We start from the raw sequence: 22,331 nt of genomic DNA, 5'->3' as shown, positions 1-22,331 counted from the left end.
GAATGAAGAGAAGCTCTTAATTACAGTGATGTAGTGGCAGGCACTTCTGTGCACTGACCAAGAGCAAACATCCCTCCCAATGGTTGAGAGCATCCAGAAGTCAGTCAGGAGGCAAATGAATCAGGTAGTGGTGTCTGCTTCTCAAGACTGTGGTGTACAAGACTGTCATCTTGTGTACTCCTGGGTTGTTAACCAATTACTGATTATGAAGATGTGGAGGAACTTCTCTGAGAATGTTTACACACAGGCAAAATTGAGCTTTTTTCTGTGCTGGCTGAAATGTATCAATTGTGCCAATCCAAGGATGTCTTTCTAGGAGCAGCTAAATTCTTTCTAATCAACTTGCATATGAGAAAAATTTAAAAACAAAGTCAGTCTCAGATACTGTGTGTGTGTGTAACTATACATATTGAAGTTATAGTTTCTTACATTCTTTAAGTTTACCTTTTCTGGGAGGATGGGGATATGAAATTAGGGATTGAGGGGTGGTGTCACAGATGAAGTGATTAGAAGTATTTGGCAGTGGGAGGAGGCTGAAGGATTTCTCAGAGCAAGCCCTGTAGCCTACAAAGGCTATGTACGCTACAAGGGCAGTGCGTGCTGCCCTGCCATGGTGTGCCTGGCTAATGAAACAAACCATCTTTCACCATGGCTACACAAACAGCAGAAGATTCACTTGCACATTCACTGTGGCATGGAATTGCTCAGCATTCCCTCTGTGTCATGTAAAAACACATTGCATGGACAAGGACACCAGCCCCAGAACAACACACAGCACGTGCACCTTTCCAAGCAAAAGCACGCATGCACGCACACATGTAGCCTGTGCAGTAGGCTTGCCTCCTGAGAAGACAGGAAAATAAAATTTTGTTGCAAGTCTGACTCAGTAGGAAATAGAAACAGAGCACATTACATATATTTTCTTTATTGCTGGACTTTTTTTCCCCAGTAAGTAGGCATGATTCCTTAAAGGCTGAGGTTTTTAACAACAGTAAGGTTTTTCAGGTCTCTTTTTTTTCTTTTTTTTTTTTTTTTTTTTAATCTGTGGACAAAAAGATACCTTTGAACAAAGTTTTGCCTTATATTACAGTATTTCTGTACAAAAATAAAGGTCCAAAATCAAATTATTATTAGCTGATATTCCCCAATTTATTTACAGGGTACTGTCAAGAACCTTCATCAGGCAACCAGGTAAAACATTAAAATATTAAAGCAGTTGCATTGTATAACGTTGCCTTCTCTAGTCAACTCTGAAGGGCTCTGGCCTTTGGCAGTCAGTCTGGGTTAAGGAGTCCAGCCAGAAGTATAAAACATGACGTCTTTCAAAGAAAAAAATTAATATTAAAAACTTAAGCTGACATTATGGAGAACTGAACTGATAACTGTATTTCCATATTAGGGTATTCTATAAATATTCTCAGCTACATCTCTCTTTATCATACAGCAGATACAGAATGCAGACTTCTGCTACTTATATGGTAATACATATTTGCAAAAGTAAAATCAGTGTATGAAAATTTTGGAATTTACTTGTTAATAAAACTGCTTAAAAAGTAACCATACAATTGTAACAACTAAACTCTGAACTATTAAAATGTACAGAAAGACTGTTTACACCATTGCACATACTTATTCCCTTTGCTTCAAAAGACTTGTGAAACACAGAATAAAATTTGTCAAGTTTTACTGACAGCTCTAATATGCATGCACGGTGTGCACATCCATGGAAGCAAGTGGAAACAAAGTGTTGGCGTCCATCAGGAAAGCTGCCAGCAGCACTCCAAAAAAATATACCTTGCTCTTCTTCCCTCCCCCTTCCCACCTGTATACAGGCCAATAGATTAGTGCAGAATGGATGAGTATAACTTTGTTTTCAGTATTCTGAAAGGACAAAGGAAATCCTCTTGACTTTTATCGGCAATTTTAGGTCAATACAAGTTAGGCTTAATATTGTAAGGCACTTATTACTGCTTGCATTGCAGTGGATCCAGTCTTAAGGCGTTTGTTATATCAACTGAAGGTAATAATGCTTTGGAAAGTTTTGAATGAGCCAGCAGTTCTAGGTATGTGATTATTTTAGCTGATTTTCCCCTGCCCCCCTGTGGTCTTTCTAAAACATTGTTTGAAGATATTTTCCGTTGAAACTCCGGTTCTTGGTTAGCTTGTCAACAAAGGTGATCGATGTCCCCAGGTCGTTCTGAGGCCAAGGAGTGATGTACTCTATTTAGGGTGCAGTAGAACTGGTTTTGTTTTCACCTGGAGCTGCCCTGACTTCCATGACTACTCACGGATCGAGAGGTGCTGTAGCGTTTCTTCACGATCATACTGATGTAAGCTTTCATCAGCTTTGCGATGTCAACCACCTGCCAAGAGCAAGAAGAGCACAGTTCTCAGTGAGGTAACAGTATATGAATGAATTTCTTTGGACACTAACAATATAAAACTGTCAAGCTTTCAACAAAACCCTTTTGCAGCTAAACAAAAACATTCAGGACCTCTCTCTGTCTCATTCTGTCTTCCCTTTAGCTTTACAGGGATCTTGAACAAATCTCTAACATTTGCAGCCATTACTTGAATTACTAAGTGGCCTGGCTATAGGGACAGGAAGACCCCAATAACAAAACTGCCTTGCTCTTACCTCACTAGTTTCAAAAAGCAGTTCTCTTTCATCCACCACGATCTTGTAGGTGTTGGCAAGTGGAGCACCAAATGACAAGATATGTTCATACTGGAACACCTCCAGAGGCCTTCCTTCCCCACGCTTGTAGACAGAAACTGCATCAGCACTGACTCCAAGCCACAGCTCCTGTGGGAATCCCCCTTCTTTACACTAGAGGAAAAAAAGTAAATTAACAGCAAGGGGAACAGTGGGAGCCACACAACACTTACTGTTGATGTTTTGGTCTGTTACCATTTGTTAAAAGTGCATATTGCTTGTTCCTTTTTAAATGTAGCCTTTTATACTTATAGTTGTTGGCAACCTCTCAGAATAGCATTCTGTCCCTCTATTTTACAGTTAACTGGTGGATTTAAATAGCTACAGTGCCTGCTAATGGGAGTAGGCTTTTAATAGCTCAAAGTTTATTACATCAGCTGTCTGAGCATTGTGATACTGTATTTATGGTTTCACTGCTCAAGAAAGAAATCATCACCTATACAGTGTAAGCTGCAGTTTGAATGTTCATATGGTCTTACCTCTACGTCAAAGAGTGTTGAACCATAGCCAGGCCATTCCTTAATCAAAGCCATGTACTTTGCCATGGCCTGCTCCTGATTCATCCTCTGGAGTTTTTTCCATTTGTCAATAATACTAGTCCTGGAAGCTGAGATTTCCTCTTTGACCCACATGTCTAACATCTGATCCTCCTCAACCTTCTGTTTGCTGACAGAGCCACTTCGGAAACTCCTGCGCAGTGTTCCTTCAAGAAAGCTGGCTCGTTTCTTCTCGGCCTTCTCTGGTGCAGTAAATGTTTTGGTTGACTGAGTAATCCTAGACTTCAGCTTCTGCAAGGGATACACTTCCTCCAGCTCTGGTATGGTGGTGTGCACAGTGTAATCTCCCTGAAGGTACTGAAGGCGCAGAGCTGCCAGGACCTGGAGGGTTTCCTCAGGAGCAGGGTAATGTCCTTTAATCACTGCTTCATGAGCCTATCAAGGGGAAAAAAAGGTAGCTTTTTATAAAGCAGCCTTTGAAAGAAATATGAGAAACAAGGGGAGCAGATTTACTCCCAGGGCAACCCAGGACCTGAAATAAATGATCCATTAAATAAATCAAATGGGGTAAATCTCTTGGCAAATTTAAGCTGGATAAGATTGGGTTTACCAGAAGAACTGCAAGGCAACTGAGGAACCTGCTAAATGGAATTACTTTTACTAGGACAGCTTTTAGTGAACTCCCATATCTAAGAGTAACTGAACAATGAAAAAGGAAAATAAAATGTAAAGGGGAGAAAACAGGATCTAAACATCTGATTGAGGAGAAGCCATCTATGTTCAAGGGCATTAGGAAGAAATGGGTCCTCCAGTTTTGTTTACTGCTATCAATAATCCAGCTGTGAAAACTGATGTTTCCAGCCAAAGAAGCCAAGATCTAGGAGAGCTTTGTAATTTTACTGAGGGGAAACAATACATCTTCAATGGATCCCAAATCAAGTTGGTACAACATCTACATATTAGAGTGCTCTGTAGCATTGGGGATGAGATTCTGAATCAAAAAGACTATTTCAAAATCCCAGCTCTCTGCACACTCATTCAAACTTGTGAAAATGTGGACAGCTAGGTGTTTTCTTTCATATGACAGTAGTAGAGGAAATAAACACCCATCGTGTCTGGAGATCCAGGAACTGCAAGTTTAGTAAACACACAGCTAAGTAACAACTAGTTTGTTTAGGTGTACAAAATGTGCCTTTAAACATGCAAAATGGTTTACCTGAGCTTGTACACATGCAGAAGAAGGAGCTGTCTTTTAGAAATGGAAGGACAGTATTTTAATGAGGAAGAACTAAAAGATTTCCTTCAGTGCCTTATGATCATTAAAGGATTCAGACTTTAAAATAAGGGAGACTGCAGAGTTAAAACTGATGACAAAAGGGAATTTTCATAATTGTCTGAAAAAAGTTGATGACTGACATCAAAAGCAGATAATTAGAAAAAATAGAACAGAATTGATGTTAGAATGTAATGTTACCTCTTCAAGGTATTGCTCTAATATTGCTGGTAGGGATTGAATGTCATGCTTTATAACAAATATTAATGGCTTTGGCACGACATAAAGTATTTGGCTAAACACTAGTCAGCACAGAATGCCACATGAAAACAATCTGCTTCAGCAAATGTGCTTGTTTTAGCTGTTCATACTGAAAACTGCCTGAATCTGCCTCTTAAGCCCATAATGTAATGTAGCAGATTGGATGCAGAGTTCTCAGAGATTTTCCTCTTGCTGTTTGAACTTCATCCCAAACAGAGGCACTGGACGACTCCTCTAGAGGTAACGACAGACAGAATGAATGGCTGTGTGTCTAAGCCCAGCCAGGGCAACCTACTGCCCAGATCCTTCAGCCAACAATAAACAGTTCTGCACTGAGCTACCAGGCTGTGGAAGGACCCTTTTGGTAGACTTGTGGTGTCATATGGTGTCTTAAAACTTAAACTGAACAAGGAAGAAATACTCTATTACAGGGAAGATGTAGAAGGGGAAAACACTTCATATGAATGAAAATTGAGGTACATCAGTTCTTGATCACATCAGTCTTGCTCACCAACAGAATGTCAGTGTCTTGGTGTTGCAAAGACACAGAAATCTTAATCCTATACAGAAATCTTTATCTGTTTCTAGTGTCCACTGAAAGAAGATGACTACTGGAAAAATTTTTAATCATTTGCAATATAGTAGAACAGGATAAGATCAATCAACAATAATAAAAGCCATCAGTGAGTTTCTGAGTAACTATAGGGATTGATTTAATAGAAATCCAGCTGCTGATGCATTTAATTTTCATTAGAAACCAATTTAGTTTATGTTTTGCAGTGTAGCCTCATTCTGGGCTCAGTATGTTCACTGAAGGATTTCTGTTCATCATAGCTGTCTTACTGCTGAGACTGGACTATTATACTGTGGCACCTAGGAAATGATCCATTTCTGACAAGATAAAAGACTATTGCTCAATTAGCTCTGTACAGTTGCCAGCAGGAATCTCTTATTAATTAATTTGTTGCCAGTCACACTTTTTTTTCACTTTATTTCTTACAATTTCTCCAGAAAATAGCTTAAGAAAAGGAAAATTCAAAGCAAGTGTTATTCTTTTTTATGCAGCTTAGAAAAATCATATGTGCTTCACTTATGTCAGGATAGGCCTATTTTGACTACTGAACTGCTTCCTTTACTCTTGATGCTTGAGTAGGGGTGCATTCAGTTGAAGAGAAGCAAAATAATAACACTCTCTTTGCTTCAAAACAGAATCTTTGTTCTTTACCTGCTCAAACATAAAGGCAAATTCCACGCTATCTTTTGGGACGTTTTCTGTGTCCAGGAAGCAGTAGAGCTTGAAGTAGAACTTCCAGTGCATCTCCCCAGCTTCAGCAGTGGCAGCAAGCCTGCATCATTGTGTGAAGAGAGAGAGAGATCAGATCTGTGAAATCAAACTCTTTTCTAAATTGCCACCTGTGGAAGCTAAACAAGGCATCAGCTGAACTTTGCTTTATGTGTCTCTGTGTATTTAGAGCCTACAGCAAAATCAAGGACAAATGTTGGCTCAGTTCTCAAGTCAAAGGTTTCTAACCCATATTCTCTTAATAAATGTTGATTTTTAGATAAATCAGCTGTTAATAAAAGTGATATTATTAAGTCCTGTTATAGAACTGCATAACACTTAAAAGACTCCCTTTTCCCCTGATTTTATGCGGATAACAGGGGCTGACTGCCATGCATAAAACATAAGGATGACAAACAGGTATTTAGACTTACTACATTTTCTTACCACCTAGTTCTATAGGTGGTTTCAATTTTACTGGTAAGAGAAATGTTGTGAGCTGTACTGTGGTGACTTCCATGTGAAGTTAGCTAACAGAATGGCAGTGACTGCCTGGAGCTCAGTTCTCACAGTCACATTGCCAGTAACAGTGGAACAATTTGTAGTAGTGGAGAAGAAAATGGGGAAATAGTGATGAGAAATATCCCTCTACTGGTGTTAGGAAAGAGAAAAACCAACACAAGTGGCTAGTATGTCTTTTAAGGAAACTAAAAAAAAGATCTTTTGTTCCAGAAACGGCCACATGTGTAATTCAGCTGTATCATCACAAACAAGCAAGTCAAAGAGAGAATTCAGCATTACTGACATTGGAAATTTATTTAATTGCTACTTATTAGAGTGAAGAGAGAAGGAGAGGTACACTCACTTTTCAAACTTTGCCAAGACATCAGCTACAATGGTTCTGCTTTCAATTGCTTTGTCAGTAGTTCCATTGTATTCAAACAAAGCAAACATATTTCTGCTATCCTCCATGGCCAAGCCACGAATTAACTTTTCAACCACCTAATAGAAAGACAGCACATGAAAAAACCATAGCATGGAAAAACAGTACCACAGAGTAAGACAGATACTTCGAAAAAAATTAGAACTAGGTTTTACATTAGGCTAAAAATGTTATTAACTTGTTCTCATCAGCATTATTAACTGTTGTCAAGTTCCACTGTCATTTTTATTCTTTCAGAATATGTATCTGCTATCTCCTGGTCAGATATAACCCCTGGTATTTCACCAACCCAGCAAGAGTCTTCCAGTTTTAGGAAGCAGCTTGGCTCTCATACACACCAATGTCTACTAAAGTTTCTCCAATAATTAGGCTCTCTGCCTAATTGCTTAGTGTTTCTTGTAATTCTTCCTGTAAGAAGGAACTACAGTTGGTAAGCCTCTGCAGCGCAAAGACAGTTTTTATAGCAGGGATTTCTCCAGAACATACTGTGGGGAGGGACAGCTGTCCTGGAGGGACAGCACTGTAAGCCTTTCCTTCCCAGAAAGGAGAGACTGGCAGAGAAAGCCCCAGAGCTTCCAAAGTGCAGCACTATGGCTGCGTGGGACTGGCATGGGAAGGGACACGCTGATTTTGTTACAAAGACATTCTGTCACCACTCCTCACCTCTCCAGCTGTAGTGTGTGAGTTGATTGTAATCTTACAGGAGCCCCCACCATGGCAATAAACTGTGGATGTCATCTCCTGCCTGCCAATCAGTGCTTCTATTTCATCTCGCGACGGCACAAACTCTCTGCACTTGGTTTTCTTCAGAGATTCGTACGTGAAAAGTGCGTATTTCTCCATTTCGGTGCCTGGAAACTGGTCACGAACCCTGTGAGAGACAAAGCTTATTACTTTAAGCTGCCAGCTGCTAAGTTTGCTTATTTGAGAATTTTTCCCCCTGAGATTATTTCTGTATCCAGTACACTGTTTGATTGACATGCTCCAAGTACAGACAAAGCTTTTAAATTATTGAGTTTGTTGGTGCACTAACTTTCCTAAGGACACACTCTGCATTCTTCCATTGCATCACAGCAAGAGAAACTCCACATTCAGGTTAATGTTGAACTGACAACAAGGATTTATTATTATTTAATGTTCACTAATATTTTAAAATCAGATTTGCAGTCATAGGTTTGTACCTCAAATACATCTTTAAATATGATACTGTTCTTTTATGTGCACAGTGCATATCTCATAAAATTAAGGTAAGTGGGATGAAGAATTCTTATCAGGTTGGTTTGGATAGGTGAGAATGGGACCTGGGGATATGGGCTGAAAGTCATTTAAGCTTATACAGTTACAAGAACTGCCTCTTTTGCCAACATTAACAAAATGTGCATTCAACTTCGTGGCATCTTGCTTGATTCTTCAAATGTATGCAATTCCATTCAGACCAACTCACACACCCTTTTCCTGTAACTTTTTGTTTTTAGATTCACTGTTTGGCATAGCCAGTTTGCTAAGTGAATACAAGTCTCACTTCTAGATATTTAAACACTGTTAAAAGTTGTGGTGCTTTAGTAGACCAAAGGTTCTCACCTTTTGAGATGAAACTTGAGATATTTGAGGATGCTGCGACTGGGCAGAAATGTGCAACTCATGCAGGTGAGTATTTGCCAGCTGTAGAGGTTCCCCACACTCCCAGGGTTAGGCACTTTATTGGTTTGCTTGATGAGCTGACAGTAGAGCTCATCTCGGAGGGGTCGCAAATCATGTCCTGTTTGCAGGATACCTTGGATTATAGGGATGGGATCAGACATAGACTCCAGCTGCTGTAAAGAATTAAATATCTTGATGGCTTCATCCTGTAGAGTTGTGTAGCCTTTGTCTTTCAGTACTATAAAAAGAAATATTGGGAGAAATGTGCTTAGATGAAATATGAAAGAAATAGACCCAGGCTTAATGTGGAAATCGCTTAATGCTGCTCTGTGACCTTGTTATGCAGGATATTAGAATCTGTATTTTCCATTTCAAATGTATGATGCAAACTCATTTTATGAGCTTATTTGCTATTGAGATTTGTTCCAACTTTAATAACTGAAAAGGTCTGTCTTGACTGATTGTTTTTTTGTGAGAGAGAGTTTTTCTTTCAGAGCGAGTCACACTGCTGAAGTGCCATATCACACTCCGTATTAACCTCCCAGGGATGAAATTTCTGAGTAATATCTTGTTTAATATGCAGTTGCAAACTAAGATTACCAAATCCTTTTTCAGGACACCCAGTTCACATTCATTAATATCTGTAAACCCTTCATTCAAAAGCAACTTCTAAATTAGTATTTGAATTGAGAATATTAACAGAGATGATTACACTCATTTCAGGACTAAACAAAGCATTACTTTTTAAAACACTCCTAAATGTTATTTCCCATAAATAAGGCTTCCTGTCCCATCTTATAGAATGTACACCTGTTAATTAGAAGCTGTGGCTGCTGCAGCTTCCTGCAGGGGGTAGGAAGCAACAATAGTTTTAGGAGGAGAATACGATTCAAGGGACTGAGTGAATCAGGTTTAGTTGCTTATTTCAGTGCAAGACTTTTCAAACTCAGTCTTCTTAGCTGTATTGTTATAAGCAATAGCAACCTTCCCTTCTGTAACACTCTTGCAGGAACACCACAAGCCCATGGCTCTATGCTAGCAAACTGCTATTCCCAAAAGAGAACAGGGAAACTTGTCTATTTGTATCATAACCATGTGTTTTGCCACCATTACTTCACTGTAGACTTAAAAATTCCACCCTCTGATTTAGTATTTTGTAACAAAAAGTGGTTCTATTATTATAAAACTTACAGTTGAGATTGATGTCCCCATATGGCAGTGGCAGTAAGGGTGAGTGCAATGGATGATGAGTGTAACGGAGAATGGGATTCCTCTTATAAATCTGTTCAACCACATCAGCATTCAGGCAGTTTTCCTATTGGAGTAAGAAAAAAAAGAGGTTTTGCGATCCAGTTTTAAGAATAATGCAATGCTTTGTGCCCTCAGGTTGGTTTTAAAAAACTGAGCAATCAGTGTTACCGACACCATTTGGTGCAAAATCCAGTTGTGGGCGCTGTGGCTGCCATGCCTTGCTGTGGGCTATGAATGCTCAGTCCCGGCCAACCTTGGCTTTGGATAGGCTTGCTTTATCTGTGCAGTTAAAAAACCAACTACAGCAGAGCTGCAGGACACCAAAGTGAAGTATGATAACAGTTTTTGAACTGTGTTTTCATTTTATATTCATTTTTAGTCCACTAATTCATAATGGGAAATATGATACCCGTTTTAAAGCTTTATTTAAAAGCATTTCTCCAGCATAACTAATTGGCCTTTCAGTTAGAAACTGCACAAGCTACCAAACAAAATAGTCCAAAGTGTTGCTGTAAACCTGGTGCATCCACTCTACACATCCAAATACCACTCTTACTGTTCTTCTTAGGCCAGGTTTGACAGATGTGTGACCAGTCTTCTATCAGTCCTATCAGTCCTGAATTCCATATATTTCTCCTGCTCTGAAGAATAGCATTCATAATCTTGGAACTGAGAACTTAAAACCTCTTTTTCATAAGAGAAGAGGTGGCACTCTCTAAGGGAAAAGGTCAGTAGCAGTTCTCCCCTCTTGCCTATTTCTTTGGTCTCTTGTGAGAATCCTCATCCTCTCATAAATGCACATTAGCAAAAAGCTCCAGAAGGACATTCTCTGGCTGAGCATGCAATGTTTTACAATCAGTAAAACAATAAAATCACTGTTTTACTGATTGTAAAACAGTAAGCATTAATTGAATGTTTTTCTCATCATATAGAGATATGGGATGCTTAGCCCATGCTAGCATAACAAAAGAAAAGGACGATAATGTCAAAAAAAAGTCAGAAGAGCTGTTTAGTCCACATCTTGGTGTGCTGCTCACTGTGGACAGAGTCAAACACATCTGCTAACTCATGAATCTGAACAATGTGCTCTACTGCCAAGTGTAGCCTGTCAAGTTACACAAACCAGTAAAACTTGTTGCTATTTTAATGGAAAAAAGTTATCCCTCTTGCCCTCCGAGCTGCACTTCAAAGTTTGCTCTTCTACTGTTCAGACAGAAATTCCTTTATCAGGTCAGAGAAGACATTCAGGTTTCACAATTTTAGTCCATGCAGCTGTGTAATTAAAACATAATTTTCTGCTTTATTACCCAATGTGGCAAAGCCAAAACAAAGGTTTAAGGAACCATTCTTTCTCACCCCATGCCATCCTGCTTGTGCCTACCTTAATATCCTGAATGAGCTGCTGAGTTGGAGTATCAATGGGTGCCTTTGTGTCAATCACGTTCTGGATGGCACTCGACCAGCGGGTCGCCTCATTAAGCAATTTCGTGTGGAGACGGTAACAGTGCTTGCGTCCGTACACGGTCACATTCCAGTAACCTGGCACAACAGCAAAACTGCTCATCACACAAGCTGCAGCCCAGCAGATACCCTGTGCTGCAGCCCAGATCATGTTGGAAGTCATTCAGGAACTAAAAATGTGCGAGTTATTAAGTATCATAATACAAATACTGTGGTATTAAAGGAGATTTTCTCCTTCAAAGAAGACTAGGAGTAGCCTCAGACTACAATTATGCATCATGCAGCTCCCTCTTTTACCCAGTTATCTTAGTAAAAATCACTGTAAGACACCACTGTTAATACTGTGGAATACTCTTAGGTCCTTGTAGCTTGCAGGCCCTACTTCTCCAGTCCTGTCTGTAACAGGAAAATCTGAGACAGACTTGCTTTGTAGCGAGAGTCTTTCATAGTCTGTGGCACACGTACAAACAGGCATAAAGCACAAACTACCTCTTCTGCCTTTAATTTTACACCAATGAGATGGAAACTATGACAGGAAGGGAAGAGCATTTTAGTTCAAATTCTTTCCCTGCATCACTGTATAGGCTTTTTATGAAACAGATTCAGTAAAAGGAAATGTGTTTCATCTTTCACTAGTGAAAGCCTCTTTGAAGTGCCAGTGACCCCAATGAGATAATACAGGACTGTCACCAGTCACTTCTCATTTGCAAACAGACGCTTCTGAGTTGAAAACCAGTTCTGAAAGTGTGCAGTGGAGCTGACTCAGGTGTAGTATGTAGGTTACCACAAACTGGACTCTTACTCTGCATCTCCCTATACCTGCTCCACTGCTGGCCCTCATGGTTCCACACAAAATAATGTATGAGGAGAGTGTTAGCCATGTCTTCTCCCACGTGTTTGATGTGTAAGCATAAGTGTTCAGACTAACTCGGCTGCAGTGCCAGTCTGTGATAATTTGAATGCTGGTGGGAACAAATTTTACTCCTCTATACATTACCTTTGTTTTTCACCCAGTAATTCCCTGTAGAACACCTCAGTGACTTGGGAACTGGATTTGTTCATGGAACTACACCCATAATAAGACATTTAAAATATTCTTATGCCTTGTTTCTTGCATTGCTAAGTAGAAGGACAGAAGGCATACCTGAACAAGAGCAACCAATTACCTGTCTCTTTGAAGATTTTTTCATCAGGTGGGACCACTGAGCAGAGGCTGTTCAGGACCAGTGTACCCAATTTCAAAGCATTTTTCTCAGAACTCTTGTAGTAGTCCAAAGAATTGTGTGTCAAAACAAACCAACGCTTCTTTAGTTTTAACGAGGACATCTTTGGGTTGTTCTTTACTTCCTTGTGTAGCCACCCTGTTAAGGACACAATTTGAATCACACTTCGTTTTCTTGAAGAGAGTTGGACAAAAGTAGGTTGCTAAAAGTAAGCTGTATACTTTCAACAACTACAAAAACATTGTATGAATTGATAAGCTCACATATGAACAAACATTGAGTAAAATTCTCAAACAATGAAAAGTAAAGATAAAATTAATATGAAAACCTTTCCATTTTGATGTTTCACTGGAAGAATTATCTTGTCAACTTACAAAAACACCTTTGTCATCATTACAGTGTTTTCCTACAAGGCACAGCAAGAATATAATTCCAGCTGTATTAATTTGTGAGTTAAGTCCACCACAGGAAGATGAGGCTGCAACACCAATCCTGTTGGCATATTGCCCACATTGTATTGTGGGGACAATCTCTTCAAAGCATAACAGATGTTATTTACTGCCCCACTCAGTTCTTACCCCTCACAATGAATTCTTGTCCCTCCACTCTAGTGTCCCCCTTTGACCTCTGGAGCAGGGTTATCCAGTGATGCATCTCTTCAGGAGTGTCGGCATTACAGTGAAGAACACGATTAGCAGTGATGATCACAAATGAATTGGGTCTATGAAAATAAATAAGAATCGAAACAGCCTTTATAATCAGCATACATACTGTTTATCTCACCCCCCATAACCATAAAAACTGTTCATCTTTTGCATTTTCTATCCAGAAAAAAACTGTTCACCTCTAATGCATCATTTAGTTATCAGCTAAAGAAAAATATTAAGTGTTTCAAAAGACTCAGTTATGTTGCATTCACACCAAAATGCAAGGGCTATGAATGGTGGGAAAGCTTACCTTAAATTGCAACTTGTCATATCTCAAATTAAATCTGGGGTGAAAAAAACTTCCAAATTTTAATCAGTTTGCACGTGAATCAGAACTGTTTCAGGGTCAGATCTATTTAGTGTTTGCTTCAGTAGCTACATTAGCTAAAACAAACTACAGTATACAAAGGTCTATAGTAAAGCAGCATGTGAGCATCTATTCTTTTATTTTAATGCAGTGCAACCCAATTTACAGAGAATACAATCTATTTTTAATGAGAGTCTGGCTTTTACCCAATCCTACACCAGGATTCACTGAAGCATGAAGAACTAGTCCAAGAGAAGTGTGCTGATGGCTCTCTGAATCAGATAGGCAGGTTCCTAGGTCTACAATGCTTGCTTTAACCCTTTACCATTAATTTTTTTCATCTGGAGCAAACCCCCAAAATGGACATAAAAGACAAGACTAAAAAATCCATGTGAAAAATGTTTACAAGATAAAAACTTACTGCATTAACATAATGCAGGAGAAATGGTAATTTAAAATTGTGAAAGCTCTGGACATTTCTGTTGTATGGTTTAGGAAACCTGAGCTTGTAAATTCACTGTTACTTGCGGTATCAGTATTTTGGCAGGCCAAGGACAAAGCACTAACTTAAAAACAGCTGTTTTACACATGTACACAGTGAGGAGGAAATGGAGTGAGCTCCTGCAGTTCCCATAACACCTCACATCCAGTAACCTTATAAACCAGTTGTAATCTGAACCCAGATTACTTTTTATTTCCCTTAAAACCACTGGTAGTTCAAGAACTAAGAATAACCTGACATTTTTGTTGGTTTTTTATGCTGCACTTGACTTCTTCGTTATAAGACATTTTTATTCTGGGGAAACAGTTTTCATCCCTGAAGAATACAACATTCATGAAGGAGAAGCTGAACAGAAAAAAACCATTAAAATTAAATTTTCTGCCTACTACATTACTAAGGAACTCAAAAATCAGCCGTTCTTTTTTTTTCAGAAACATTACTTGTATAAATGAACGAAATATGTAATCTTCGAATTTTGGATCACTTTAGGAGCTGAAGAATTCAGGTATGAAGCAGTGTCATGGAAATCACTGAAGCCCCCCCAAAAAGGACCATCATTCTTACTCCATGTTTTAACACGTGGTGTTTAGTGCTATGAAAAGGGAGGAAATAATGAATCATTTTAATACATGGTTGGCCAGTAGAATATAGACTAAAGCTTAAAGTGTCTGATTTTGGCTAGAGACAGGAGAAAAAGAAAGTCACCAGGCAAGGTTCTGACTTACCTATCTGGATTGTCAGCAGCACAGACAGAATCAATTAGTCCTACATCGAGTGTACCCTATAAACAAATATCCAACCAGAAAATGAGGAAGACATTCACTGTTACATTTTTCACAGTACTCTTCTGAGAAACAGGAGAAGGAAGCAGCAGCTTTGAAGCAAAATGAACTGCAGGTTTAGGCATTAGTTTCTCCTAACCATTAAAACTGCTGAGGGGAAAACTAAGAGACTTGGATGAATAGATACAGTAAAAGATTATTTGTAGTTAGGATGGAGGCAGCTCAAAACCTGCTCTTTTCTGTGCTTCCAAACATGCTTGAATTTTTCACTGAAAACTGCCATCCCATAGAAATGGTATCCTCTCAAAACAAACTTCTAAAGCCATTAAGCAGAAGTTTTTGTTTTCCTTTGCTTGATATTAGGTTCCAGATGTATTCTATTTATTACCAATATATACTGTACAGAATGAAAAATGCAGGATCAGAGAAATCTCAAATTTTTAACTCTTGGGTTTTTAATTTACTCCCTAACAATATCTTTGCAGAATTTCAAAATCAAGCATACACTGTGATGTGATAAGGAAGTGGACCAGAAAAACTACCCCCAAAACCAACAGTCATTTTTCATCAAGGTGAATGATGGGAGAGGAATCAGAAGTCACACTCTCTCTTTGTACAGCTACAGGACCAAAGACATGGGAGCTCTAGCCAGTGTCACAGCTACCATCACATTTAGACTAAGTAGGTTGTGAGTCTCAGAGGCTGTGGCCACCACAGTGGCCCTGTTTCCTAAAAATATTTGGTTTGAAAAGTTCTTCAGATGTAGACTTACCACAGCATTCTGTGGATTTGCCTGCTCATCATGCATCTCCCGGATCTCCTGCTCTGTGGACGCATGGACTTGACTCAGTACACTGAACCACTGGCTGGGGAGAGAAAGGCAGCAGTGTAAGTAAAATTTTGGCTCTGCACAAGCCTTCTGTCACCTTTGTTCTGCAGAGATGTAGCAGGTTCTGCAGGTTTTTGTAATTACTTAAGATTCCTTTTGTCAACAGGCATAAAAGCAGCAAGGCTTTATGTCAGTTCAAGCAACACTGGGTGCAAGCAGCCGCTCCAGATCTCCCATCCAAGCTTGGGTCATATCCTTCTTCCTGACAAAAAGTACCTTGTACACCAAGTGGCATCTCTGAAAAACTGCTGTAAGCACACTGAAACATCTGAGTGCTTGGAGAATCTTTGTTACAAATTTCACATTTCATCTGGAATAAAATACATTCCTAGCTACACACAAAGCCTTTAATAGGAATCTCAGCCTTCAGATTATAAATTGTGCTGCAGATTATAAATTGTCACTGATAGCAGGCTGGTAGTAATTCCTTACAGTGATACTTCTGCAAAGACCACCAAAGTCCACTGAGCTCTCTGTAGAAGCACAACAGAGAGGGAAAAAAAAGAATAAAACCCCCAAGGAAACACCTCTACAGTTTTTGTTCTCTATGGAGCACTGAAAAATCCAGCTGCCAGAAGGATGAGCAAATTTGTGCCACTCCAGTGGCACTGTACAGATCCACAACAGGAAAAGTGCCAGGAAGGTTTCCAGTGCTTCAGCCCCTAGTCCTGAGCAGCAATTGCAGATGGATTTAATTCCAGCCACACCTTTGGCTTCTGGGAAACCTCAATCCTTCTGGCACTTGTATATGATAAAGCTCAACTGCTCTAAGGAATCCCACTGAAATCTAAGGGCAGAGCTTGGCCTGTTCAACAGGTTCCTGAATGCCATTCTTTGAGATATGAATTTGCCATTCTAATGAAAAGCACCTGGGGCCAAGTTTTCAAAGGGATCAAAAGCCCAGCCTTTAAAACAGACTCCTCACTTTGCTGCAGAGGCTCCTCCACCACCATGGGGTTGAGGAAAAACTCAACCTACTGCAAAACTACTGGACTTAAATACAAAGTTATCTTTGCAATTGCTTTTAGTCACGGAATTTTTGCCTAGGACACTGAAAAGCTGCCTCCTTAACTCCAGCATTCAGAAACCAACTGTTCCCCCAAAATGTAGATTTCTGGAAACTGAACTGCTAAAATAGCTTGAGAAAAACTGTGTAGGCTGTCAAACAGTACCAGCACTGCTATATTCCAAATTCTTTTTATCAGCTCACGCTTTTATTAGAAACAGTGCAAGCAATGAAGAAAAATTAAGATTGAGAGTGCCAGACCATAAAGCAGATGAGAACATATTTAGTTCTGATTCTTTTTTTAAGACTCAGAGACACCCACAGAGAGGCTGTACTTAACACTTTGCTGTATGTAAGGCAATGGCACAAAAAAAGGAGAGAAGCTGTCATCTAGAGGGGAGGATCCACCAGCTGAAGTAAAGCTGAAACTGAAGTAAAGAAACTGAAGGAAGCTAAGCCTCACCAATCAAAAGATTCCCACAAATTAAATTAATCTTTCCTTTCTGGGCTCAGGAATTGCAAATGTATTTCAAGTGAACCCTCTATTTCAATATTAAAACATAAAAACAAAAAAAAAACCAACTTCATACCACTGTATGTACATTTAGTAATAATTTATGGATGGATTTTAAAGAACAATTCAGAGTTTTCCTGATTTCATTTAATCTTTGTGTAAACAATGAAAATGAAATGAATCATGGCACTTTGCAAAAAACAAAGGCAGACTTTATTTTTGCTTTTTTCCCTCTCAGGACCTCCTTTGTTTTTCAGCTGAGTCCCAGAACACAGAAATAGGGAAGAAGGCTAGGGATTTGAAAGGAACAAACCCTCAGCAATAGCTGCCCACTGAAGCATTACTTCTTCAATAATAGTAATACCTCTTCTGGGAGGAAGAGGATGTTTTTCTTGGTTTTTCCCCTAATTTGAACAAAAAGCAACCTCAGATCCTGATCTAGGCCAGGTACAAAATATTTTTCCAATAGCAGATGTGGACCAAACACAGCCCAATGATTCAGACTTCGCTTTTCACAATGCTTTGTTAACAAGGCTTTGACTTAAGCCTGTCTGCAAATCCTCACACATCTTCCTCATTAAGTCTTCTGGGATGAGTGAGAAAAAGGAAACAGGAAATACACTGGCAAAAGGTAATTTAACCTGGATGGTTTGTTATTCTTACTATACACAACAAGGGTGTATAGTGTCTCCTCCTCAATCTTTAAGAAAGAAATGAAGGAGATGCATGGCAACAGACAAGTCTGTGTGCTGATAATTGCTTATTGGTCCCTAGGGCACCTACACAAGTCTGGTAGAAGAGACTTTAGCTAAGCCTTCCTTTTAAAATATGCTTACATCCCACAAGAATCTTAACAGTAACTGCTAGAAAGCTCCTAACTCATTTCAAGGATAACTTTAAGGATACCAAAAAAAACGAGGATGGATTTTGCGTTGCTACATCTACATCTGTACTCAGATGTAGGAGGGCATTCCACCTTTGCAAAGAACAGAATACAAAAGAACTTTTGAGGCTTCTGAGCAAAGTAGCTCAAGCAATGTTGACAAAGGCACGCTGTATTTTGGCCTTGGGGCAGCAAGGCAATGGGTAATAAGCTCTGATTACTAACTTAACTTTATTTGAATGCTTGATTTTTTTAGGCAAGCATATGATTATCTTGCATGAACTGTAGCATGGGGATTTTTTTTAAAGATGCTCTACAACTCTACAACTGATAGGACAAGTCAGACCTGCTCCTCACCCACCTGCCTCCCCCATGGTTAGATATGGATCCTTTAGCAACGAAAGCAAGACCCTTTTGAGGTATGCAGAAAGGGAAGCACTCTCTTACACACTCCTCATACATGAATATGCTTTTGCTCTAAAATACAGTGACTGCATTACAACTTCTATCTGAAAAAGTTTTAGGTTCTGCTTAAACAAACAGACCCCATCCCTAAGAACAAAATGCTTCATTTCAGACAGACTACAGGGTCTCAAATACTGATTTGATCCATGCAGCTAAACACAGTAGGGTAATCCACAAGGAAAGCATCAGTGCCTAACAAGTCACTACAGACAAACTGTATTTCAGAAAGTTGCTAGTAACACATGGCTAACAGCCCAATTCTATGCAAATTTTCATTGGCAATCTGAGTCTTCCCAGTAATTGTCTGACACAAGGTTTTCTCCTCAGCAAGCCTTTCAGAAAGTGTGTTAAATGCAATGTGTTTGACACAGCCTAAATATTTTGTGACAGTGCTCAAACAAATTAGTGACCAGCCAAAGTCACAATGGCACAGAGGTTAAAAAGGAAAAGAAAAGCAAAAGAAGATAGACCTGATGATTTTCATACCTTGCATCCTCAGGAGATTCAGCAATTAAGTGGTAGGTCCTATCACTCATTATTAGATCAATACCATTTTCTTTGCCTGTATTATCAACAATCTCTCTGAAAAAAAGGAAAACACCAATATTGAGCATTACAGATTATCAACATTTTGAAAATTATGTTCTGCTGAGAAGCTCACAAACTATTGATACTTAGAATAACAATAGTTTTCATCAGGTTCATTTGCAAGACTCACAATGTGATTTATCAGTATTAGTTTGCCAAACTACAGCTGTGTTTTCTGCCCACACAGTTCAAATATTCAAACTGCTATGAATGCCACTACACCAGTGTGACCATTCTGTTACCATTTTACCAAGAACTAAAGAAAAAGCAAAGCATTATCAAACCCCGAGAGAGGCAAAGATAACTGAGGGAAGAAATGGATATATTTCTGAATGGACTGCATAACCAAGTGATTTTTGGAATTCTAAAAGAAAGCTGCTGAAGATTAAAAACTGAAAGCAAACAAAACCTGGATTAGTGATTCTGTGTGGTTGTGAGTCAGCACAAGGACAATTCCAAACATGACCTCCAGGAAAATCTGAGCACTCATCTGCTGAAAAATTACATATTTCTAATTTTTAATTTGGACATCTAAGTATTGATATAAAAACAACTGTGAAGGTTTTAGCAATAATTAAAGTATGACATTGGATTTCCCTGTACCTTAAAGAAATAAACTTAATTTCCTTCTTGTTGTTTGGCTGTATTTGCCTAAAGCTTACTATTTCCTTAACTGGCTATATTTTCTAACCAGCTCATATATTCTCATAAATCTCTGTCCTACAAACAATATATGCAAGCTCTGCATATCAGACTCATGAGGATGATCTATCTATTATCAATACAAAACCTGTAATTTTGTACCGTTTGATTCCTTCCCTCTTAGTAACAGTGTCCAACAGAATACCTCCCCCTTCTATGTTTCAAGTGAATCAGCCTGAGATTTTTAAAATTGAACAAGGTCCCTAATAGGGAGTGGTGAAATGCATGAGTTGCACTATAGGTAAGGAATGCACTCAGTAAATATTAACACTATCTAGAAAAGCTATTGTTTATTTCTTATGAAACAGAGTTCTTTAAATACATGTACCCTTTCTTTTAGCTAATTTATAAACAAATAGTCATTGATTGAACCTACAGTTCAAACTAGGTTCAGCAACCTTTGTCTGATAATTTTAAAGTACGTGCAGCAAAGAACATCTATAGAGCACAGCCAGTGAAGCAATGAGGTAAAAACAAAAAAAAAGAATGAATGATTAAATATATTAGAAAAAGATGCTAAATAAATGCTATGGTACATGAGACAGAGTCAAATTGAGTTTTAACAAAAAATTCAAAAAGGTAGGATCTTCAGCTTCTATTCAGAGATTTACTTGACTGCCAACAGCTCAGTATTTCAGTAGCAAGTCAGGATTCTCCCTGAAACTCTTTTCTGTCCTACTTGAAATCAGGCTCAAGTCAGGATTGCAGAAGAAAAGATGAATCAAATATTTAAATTTAGTTTAAACTCTCTGTTAAAGTAACAAACAAATTGGATAGTTGCAGATTACAAGGCACAGAGTGGAACTGAGTGTTACTAGCCATTTCTGTTTCTCTCTGCTTTGGATGAAAGCTTAGGTACACTTTATAGAGAAAAGAGACAACTAATGTTAGCACACTTTAATTTTTTAAATTAGGTAGATAATCCTAAAGTGTTTAGAAAGAAAAAAGCCATCCAGTAGAAAATTCTTTTTTCTGTGTGCTTTGGGAAGCATAAAATTCTAAGGCTTAAGGAACTTCAGCTAACAAGGCATAAGTTATTAGGTTTAGCAATCTTGTTTTTTTAATGAATATATGCATTTTAAAGACTTTTCTACACTACCACAATTATTTAAAGCATGAAAAAAAATCTAAATACATACAGAAGATTCAGCTTTGACCCATGCGAACTTCAATATACTCAGGGCCTTTTAATTCCACCCTCTTCATTCTGGGTTTGCCTGCAGCTAGACTTGGCCACATGCCCCAAACTGCCTTGGGAATCATTACAGACTAAGTAGGGCCTCTAGTCTGGGAGAAAGCATAGATGGGTTCATTACAGCAGCATTTTTCTGAAGTATTTGGCACTGGCTTAGCTCTGGAGCACTCTCTAGACTTAAGAGAGAGCCAGCTAAGGACAACACTTGCTTTCACTAACTTCACCCCACACACTCTCCTGCTTGCACTCACACAATTTGTAGGCAGGGCACTCAGTGCCTTCCCAGACTGAGCCCCAAGTACTGCTTAGAAGGAACCACAGCTAACATAAAACTGTGTAAACCTACTTGGCAGTTCGGACATCCATGGCACCCTTTAGCTTTTCTTCACTGTCGTTTTCAAAGTACATCAACTTGGACTGTCTGAGAACAAACCATCTTTTCTTCCAGTTCCTTCTGGAAAGCGTAGATGATCCACCCCCCTTTTTGTGAAGCCAGCCCTGCTTAAGTGCTTCCTGCTTAGAACGAAACCACAGGAAGGTCTCATCTTTCAGGACACACCAGCGTCGCTTCCATGTGTTGATTAAGCCACCTGGCAAGAGACACAGATGTGGGTTTACATGCAGTGAAAACAAACAGCTGTATCGTAAAACAGATGCTGTGAACAGCACCAAAACTGGAAGGTGCTGACCAACAACACTGCAGTTGAACTGAGTGTCTGCTGTAAGCCACAAAACCTCAGTTTTGCATATCCTCATGGCCACCAATATTCTTGTCAATCCAAACACCCTTAAATTATAAATTGTAGTAAGTCTCTGTATTACAAAAATATAGGAAACATACATATAATTACATTTATATATACATATCTATAATAATAAATTACTGAAAAGTCTTGCTGCACATGAGACTGATCTTTAATACTGTTTTCAATGTATTTCAGTGATACTCTAAAAAAAAAAATCTAGTGTTAAGCTCTTTCCTCTCTTCAGGTTATTAGGAGGTAACAATGTTTAACTCAAAACCACAAAACCCAACAAGGCTATGTTTAGAGCAGGAAATACACCAGTGTGAGCTCAATCACACCAAAGTGTGGCCATACAGTACATACATGCACCTTTTGCACTGGAGTTACAGCACAGTCATAAAAACCTTAACCAAACTGATTTGCTCCTCTCATCCCACAAAAACTGACTGCTAGCTATGTCAGAAAGTAAGGGCTGTGCTACTGCCAACTGCATTATT

General features: G+C 39.0%; 1 protein-coding gene across 1 annotated transcript in view; it reads right to left on the bottom strand.

Annotated features, from left to right (window-relative positions):
- Nucleotides 1-905: 905 nt before the first annotated feature.
- The window catches only part of MYO10 (myosin X), a 163,511-nt gene continuing 142,085 nt past the window's right edge, over nucleotides 906-22,331 (bottom strand). Inside the window, exons 27-41 of the mRNA XM_058029124.1 lie at nucleotides 21,435-21,678; nucleotides 19,090-19,185; nucleotides 15,619-15,712; nucleotides 14,790-14,845; nucleotides 13,127-13,269; nucleotides 12,492-12,686; nucleotides 11,246-11,403; nucleotides 9,805-9,928; nucleotides 8,554-8,851; nucleotides 7,636-7,843; nucleotides 6,895-7,031; nucleotides 5,973-6,093; nucleotides 3,196-3,648; nucleotides 2,639-2,830; nucleotides 906-2,363 (exon numbers count right to left, since the gene is read on the bottom strand). Of these exons, the coding sequence (XP_057885107.1) occupies nucleotides 2,253-2,363; nucleotides 2,639-2,830; nucleotides 3,196-3,648; nucleotides 5,973-6,093; nucleotides 6,895-7,031; nucleotides 7,636-7,843; nucleotides 8,554-8,851; nucleotides 9,805-9,928; nucleotides 11,246-11,403; nucleotides 12,492-12,686; nucleotides 13,127-13,269; nucleotides 14,790-14,845; nucleotides 15,619-15,712; nucleotides 19,090-19,185; nucleotides 21,435-21,678 (2,630 nt within the window). The 3' untranslated portion in view covers nucleotides 906-2,252. The remainder of the gene's footprint in view (nucleotides 2,364-2,638; nucleotides 2,831-3,195; nucleotides 3,649-5,972; nucleotides 6,094-6,894; nucleotides 7,032-7,635; nucleotides 7,844-8,553; nucleotides 8,852-9,804; nucleotides 9,929-11,245; nucleotides 11,404-12,491; nucleotides 12,687-13,126; nucleotides 13,270-14,789; nucleotides 14,846-15,618; nucleotides 15,713-19,089; nucleotides 19,186-21,434; nucleotides 21,679-22,331) is intronic.

This window comes from Melospiza georgiana, chromosome 1 (genome assembly GCF_028018845.1).
Source record: "Melospiza georgiana isolate bMelGeo1 chromosome 1, bMelGeo1.pri, whole genome shotgun sequence".
Taxonomy (NCBI): Eukaryota; Metazoa; Chordata; class Aves; order Passeriformes; family Passerellidae; genus Melospiza; species Melospiza georgiana.
Note: the sequence above shows the minus strand (reverse complement) of the source record. Positions and strands in the feature narration are given on the sequence as shown.